Raw genomic sequence first — 6,688 nt, 5'->3', positions numbered from 1 at the left:
TGAAAATAAAAATAAAGATCAAAAACAATAATTTCATGGACAAAGATAAACAAGATTGTTGGGATAACTGCATAGCACATCTCAGTTACATGATACTCCCTTGTCTCCCCAGAGAAGGCCTATAACTTTTGTCTCGAGTCAAATGCTGTAAGTTTTGACCAAGTTTTATAAGAAAATATATCAACAACTATAATACTAAATAGTTTCTGATATCTTCTCTCATATATCAAAATACCATAATTGCTTGCCCCTATGCTTCTACATGGGTGTTTCTGCAAGTCGCAACTCATGCAACAGTGTTCGGTCCACAATGTAATTTACAAAATTATGATATTACCACAGCTAAACAGCCAAAGCATGGCATAGCTTGCAAGGCTCCAGGACATTTAACTTGACTGTGGAGGGAACTATTCCCACAATATATCTTTTGACAGCCAAGAGCGCCTTACGTGCTTCTCTGATCATATGCCTGCCTATGTGGCCACATTCACCGGTTTTGTGAATGTGTCTGTCAATACTAAAAACAGCACGTATCGTGTCCAAAGTAAGGCACTCGAGTGATGTTGCATTCTCGAGAATATGGCATGCCAGCTCGACCATGCTCTTCGCAGAGCAAAACCCAATAATCTTCACATTCTTAATGTTGTCGTGGCGGTATTCAGGCATCTGCCTAAGACGTGACGACGGGTCTCCAAGAACCGAATCGTGTTTCATGCGATCCTGTGAAACCTGCATGCGCAATGTTCAATATCAGTGTCCCTGACAATGTGAAAAACCAAGATACTTGGATCGTACCACCAAAGATACTAGACAGTAGATATGATTCAAGATGAAAGAGCGACTTACAAACAAGTTGAAAGTTTCCAAGACAGGACAAGCATCCAGCAAAGAAACCAGAGAAAAGTAATCATAGTCTGGGGAAAAAGCCCCATTTCCTTCAAGAGAAATAGACAGATACTTGAGGTGGAGGAATTTTACAGGCACGATTGGTGTATTGACCACCTTCAAGAATACGCCTCACATTAGTAACATTTCAAGGTATATATGATAATCAAAAGTTCCGCAGTTTACCTCACTAACAGAAGATATGCTGAGAGTTTCAATATTTGGCACAATGGATGGCAGGTTGGCACAAGCATTATAAATGGTGTTACACTGAGTAGAACAACGCATTTCCATGGTCTTCACTTGAACTGAACATCCAAACAGAAGTTCAACTTGTCGACCACTGAAGTAAAAAGTGGAGAGATTTGGAGCTTTACACTCTATTGTCTGCAGATTAGCGCATGCAGCCACCATCAGGTAGCTGAGATGCTGTAGCAGGCTAGGTATCTTCAGGTAAGTGATCGTATAGCAATACTTGAGTGCCAAGTGCTCCAAAGCTGGAGATTTGGAAATAAGGCATTCTAATTCATCCACCGTAATATGCACCCAAAACAGCCGCAGCTTTCTCAAGTAACCAAATCCAGCTGTGGGATGGAAGGCACAACCGCCAAGGCAGAGATGCTCTATTGCGTTTCTACACCCATCATCAACAAAAAGTGCACAAGGGAAATCGTAGTCATTTGCATTGCAGGTTGAAGGTAGAACAACGGCGAGTTCCTCAATCCGTAGTTCAGCAGCAATCTGAAGCCAGCTATTAAGATAGCAGGGATCAACTGGAATGTGTAATTCGATCCTGAATTTCTTAACTCCTTTGCCTGAGTGTTTTTTGAGAATGTGGTCGACTTTCATAGTGAGATCCCTTGCAATTACATCACTTTGACGTGGAATTCCATTCAGGCCCAGTGCTTTCCTAGTGAAGGAGAGGTTGGGATGGCATTTCCAGGAACGTAAAAATGCATGAGATACGCAGGCAACACGGGCAGCATCTCGCAGCGGCAGTAGGGAATGTATATGGCGCCAGATGTCCTATAGACACAAACATTGGAGAAAAGTTTACAAGGGGAATTGTACAGGCAAGTGGTTGTTTCAATGGGGTGAGCATGTGCAGGATGTTTCTTTATACTTCCTCCGTCCGGAAATACTTGTCATCAAAATGAATAAAAGGGGATGTATCTAGATGTATTTTAGTTTTAGATACATCCCTTTTTGTCCATTTTGATGACAAGTATTTTCGGACGGAGGGAGTAAGATTTAGTTCACAAAAAACTGTGTTGTCGGTACTTTCCTACTATTCTTTTTACCATGAAATCCTGGGGGAACCCCCAAGGGTAATTTTCTATTAATAAATATAGTACATAAAACAGAAAGGTTACATGTAGGTTAACAAGGCTAACAATTCAGTGGGGAACTAGATAGCTAGAAACCCCGAGGAGCAACAAAAGCAAAAAGAGCCAAGGCCAGAGGCTATAGATCCAAGTTTCAAACTTTTGCTTCTCGGTTTGCTTGAAACGATGAGCAGTGAGGTTGAGATCAGATAGGAACCTAGCTTTCCAAGAAGAAAATATTGGTCTTGTTTGCTAAAAATCAAACCATTTCTTTCTTTCTAGATATTCCAAGCAACACAAGTAATGATCTCAATGTAACATGAGCTCTGAAAGGAAGCTTTCGTTGCATGGAAAGAATGGAACAGAGAAAGACCTGGGAGCCAAGTGACTTCTGCAAAATTCCAGCACCTAGCTACAAAAGAACACTCAAAGAAGATATGGTTCCTTGTTTCAATAATTCCCTCAGAGCAGCGCACACAATTGGGACCAGGCTCCAAATGCTAATGTTTCCGAAGCATTAGACCCCTACTATTGAGCCGATCCATTAAAAATAACCAAGCAAACACCTTCAGCTTGGTCATACATTTGCTTTTCCATAATTTAGAGAAGATTGGGTCAACCTCCAAACCAGCAAATAGGAATTTGTAGCTAGATGGAGTAAAACGCCCAGCATTTGAAGTTTTAAACAGCACGTCCAAGAATCTGACAGACCATCCTGAACAGTCATCTGAATGGGCAGAGACAACCTAAAGCTCCTCAAACTCTTGCTCAGACAGGGGCAGAATGAACAAAGTTGTTATATCTTTTGTTTGAACAGCCTGGGCAAGGAATATATTGTGCTCAACAGAAAATTATAAAAATCTCGGGAGGTGAAGCTCCAGAATGCCACTTATCTTCACACGGAAGTATAGTCATGCCAGTTCTTGGATCAAGTGCGGTAATAGCCCGAAAGTGCCAAGCAAAAGAACAAATGTCCCGCCACCAAAATGAGCCGTGGGGAACAAAATTCTGATAATATGCATGCCTAACCAGCTGCGGCCAAGAAATGTTAGCACAATTGTAAAACTTAAAAAGCTGCTGGCATGCAAACTATATCCCATATAGCCAAGGATTTGGGTTTTTGATCAATGCCATCCTCCCTTTGGCGCAAAGACAGTGGCGTCTTGCTCTGTCCATTGACTGGATCGTCCTTTTCTAAATCTTAAGAGAGCCTATGTAAAATGTAGGGAGCGCTGACATAACTGAATTAACATAATTAGAGAGCCACCAGATGTCAAAAAGCGGGAGCAGACGTTTAATCTTCTTTCCACACAGTCCACCAAGGGTCACAAAATCTTGAATTATAGGACGTGTTGTACCAAGTGGTAAGCCCAAATAAGGGAATGTACTCGAATGCCCAAGCCAGACAATCTTGTATTGTGTGAGATTTCAAAAGGTCGTATTGATTTCTATGAACCACTTGTAGAATCCTACTCTGAGGCAGTGGCGAATCCAGAAAGGAAATGGAGGGTGGGCTCAAAATTAACGATGACTAAACTAAATTAGCATCATCATAGAAAATAGTGTCATGTACTAGGAATTCACATACCAATACATTAGTATGAGAGAAGCAACAATAAAACAGCAAAAGAAGGCAAAAACAATGATATCAGTGTTGCTTCATACTGCCATATTGTTGAACGGCTCCAAACCAAAATAAAGAAAAGTATACCCAAGTGCCCAACACTAGAATTATTACTGAAAATTATGCTTGTGGATATCTCTTTCTCATAGAATACTCATAGTATCTTTATTTTTGTAAATAGGCAAACAAGCTGTATTCAACAGTAAACTATTTAACATTTCATGAGCTAGCCATTAGTGTTACTAATTTAACGAAATAAATCAAGAATTAGACCAACATCTTGCGGGTTGGCCCTCCAGTGGCCAAAGCGGGGATGCGCCCAGCTGTGGAGCTGCCCAGGTTGTGGCCTTCTCCCTCCTTTGTGGGCCGGCCAGCACGCTCCAATTCCCTACTGCGGTACTGCCGCCGCGTTCCACTACCCTACTGCCGGCGCGCTCCTCTACCATACTGTCGGTGCACTCCTCTGTTGAGGGCTGCAGTCGTGCGAGGTTGCGACTATTATTCTGCACTTCTGTTGGACGCATCACGGCTGGCTGGGTGCAAAGTTACGAACAGAGAGATATTGCTCGTATGTTTTGCTACAGCGAACGGGCTCTAGATGGACTGGTGAGCTTTTGTTTTGCTGGAGGGTAGGCTCAAGCCTGTTGAAGGCCCCCTACTAGACTCGCCGCTGCTCTGAAGCCTATTAACCAATAATTTGTTCTAAAACTTGTTCAATTGAGGGTGAGGATTAGTGGTGGTCTATCCATGTGTCTCACCTCTCTTTCTTACCTTGCTAAAATGTATCGAACAAAAATAGCAAAGCAACTCACCCTCATCTCTTGACAGAGAGTTTTGTTCTGAGCTGGAATAGTTAGAACTGAGCAAAGCAACTAATGTTGTAGTACGTACTGCAGGAGATTGCAGCACTACAAGATCAGTCCATATCAATTTGTGCACTTTGAGGCTAGAATAGTCATAGTCGTGTTTTACTCTAATTACTAGTATTATCAGCATTGTAGTATGCCGTACCTCTGGAAGGTCTGCCCCTGAAAATGCCACTCTCTTGCAACCTTGATTGTTATTGTGTTGGCATGAAGAGATCTTTCTTTTAACCACTGAAGTAACCAATCTATCTGCAACAAATCATGCATGGGTATTAGTAATATAGACATTACCATAAAAAACAACAAACTCAAGCACACGCAGAAATCTAGTTTGCTTCCCTTATCTAAGTTTTGTGAAAAGGACACTAGCAACTTCAAAAACATTGAAAACACCAAATCAAGCAGAAACATAAATCTATTTACCTAAGTTTTGCGAAAGGACTGTAGCAACTTCAAAAACCACAAGACTGCAATATTCCCGATATTCCATCAATTTTGTTCATTTCAACAGAACGTAAAGCCCATCGGCCAGTGATACCCATACCCTTTCCTAGCCACCATCCCTTGGTTCACATTTGGATGCTATGAAGCCTAGGGACTATTCTGGTTTGAATGGATACTGATGGGTCCTCAGGAAATATGGTAGAGAAGTACTCCTTCCATAAACTAATATAAGAGCGTTTAGAATACTAAAATAGTGATCTAAACGCTTTTATATTAGTTTACAGATGAAGTATCATTGAATCTTTTACCTCTCAAATCTTCAATAATTGATATAATTAACGGATTTGTTCATTCTCGTCTTAACAAAGTTCCATCTAACTCGTATGTCATTTGATTTTATGAGAAGATTCGTACGGATTTTTATTTCTATTTTGTAGATGAGACTTAGTTAATTTTTATCTAGACGAGAGCTAGCCACACCCACGTTAATTAATTCATATTCCATCGGTTCCATCATTATTGTTGAACTAAAACCATGACAATAATTACGGAACGGAGGGAATATCAACTAATGGGAGCTCGGTTGCAGAGTCTCAGAGTGAGTACGCAAAACAGAAGAAGGGGAAACAGGAACGATTCCTGCTGTGCACCAAAGTAAGATTTTAAGGTCAAGTAAAAACATTGTCTGTCTGGCTTTCGGATTTTGGTCAACATAATCAATTACCACACCCCCCAATCCCCACCCGCACAGCAGAAAGATCGGGTTTTTCCCTGGAAAGAAACGCAAACAGAGAAGCCGAGAAGGAGCTAAGCGACGACTTACTAATCTGGCCGCAAAGATGCTTGCTATCCCGCCGCCTAGACATGAGCATCTTCAGAGCTAGCAACCCCATGATACAACAGCCAGGAATCAAGGGCGCCTCTCAATGGATCTGTCCACACAGAATAGGGCGCGCGGCGAGGGGATCCCGCGCTTCTATCTCGAATTGGATGTGAAGCCAACAAGGGGCTATTGAAGGTATTAGCATCGGCGCCGCCGGACGGGGCTACCTACCACGAGAGGAAACGGACTCTCTCACCCGGAGGAGGCAAGGCAGGATTAGACACGACAAAAAAAATCCATTTTCTTATTTTTTTTCTTCTGAATACAGTATAATCGAAGTCGCTCACGTACATGAACATACACGCACGCACACACACCCTACCTTTGAGCACCTCTGAGAGGCTGGGCCGGCATAGCATCTTCAGATTTTACGAAGTTCCATAAACACCTTGCAATCCACGGGACGACTCCTTCCACTGAACGAACATCGCCGAAAGTTTGAAATAAATCTAGGACTAATACGAGAGCCAATGTTAAGTCTACAACTTGAACCCTGATAGGCTATAAATACCACTGTCCTCCTAACCATCCGGCCACATGTTGGTTCACATAATCCATTTTCTTTTCTTTGTATAATAATACATCAACACGAACCACTTTTCCAAGTCTAAACCTCCTCCACGTGTGACTCCGACAACCTCGGTCCAACCAAATCCCCTCT

At 42.0% G+C, this 6,688-nt stretch overlaps 1 protein-coding gene across 2 annotated transcripts; it reads right to left on the bottom strand.

Moving 5' to 3' along the window:
• On the bottom strand, nt 1–6,234 carry LOC125511420 (F-box/FBD/LRR-repeat protein At1g13570). Of its 2 annotated transcripts, none has more exons than XM_048676786.2 (5): nt 5,968–6,234; nt 4,846–4,949; nt 1,072–1,911; nt 847–1,002; nt 1–729 (listed from the first exon to the last, which is right to left on the bottom strand). In XM_048676786.2, exons 1-5 carry the CDS (start codon nt 6,035–6,037, stop codon nt 343–345), a joined length of 1,557 nt encoding a protein of 518 aa, XP_048532743.1. In that variant the 5' UTR covers nt 6,038–6,234; the 3' UTR covers nt 1–342. The 2 variants fall into 2 exon arrangements, with proteins under 2 accessions (XP_048532743.1, XP_048532744.1); XM_048676787.2 differs by having other exon boundaries at nt 1,072–1,272.
• Nucleotides 6,235–6,688: the final 454 nt, after the last annotated feature.

The sequence above is a fragment of the Triticum urartu genome, chromosome 5A (genome assembly GCF_056163025.1).
Source record: "Triticum urartu cultivar PI428250 chromosome 5A, HENAU_Tu73, whole genome shotgun sequence".
Taxonomy (NCBI): Eukaryota; Viridiplantae; Streptophyta; class Magnoliopsida; order Poales; family Poaceae; genus Triticum; species Triticum urartu.
Note: the sequence above shows the minus strand (reverse complement) of the source record. Positions and strands in the feature narration are given on the sequence as shown.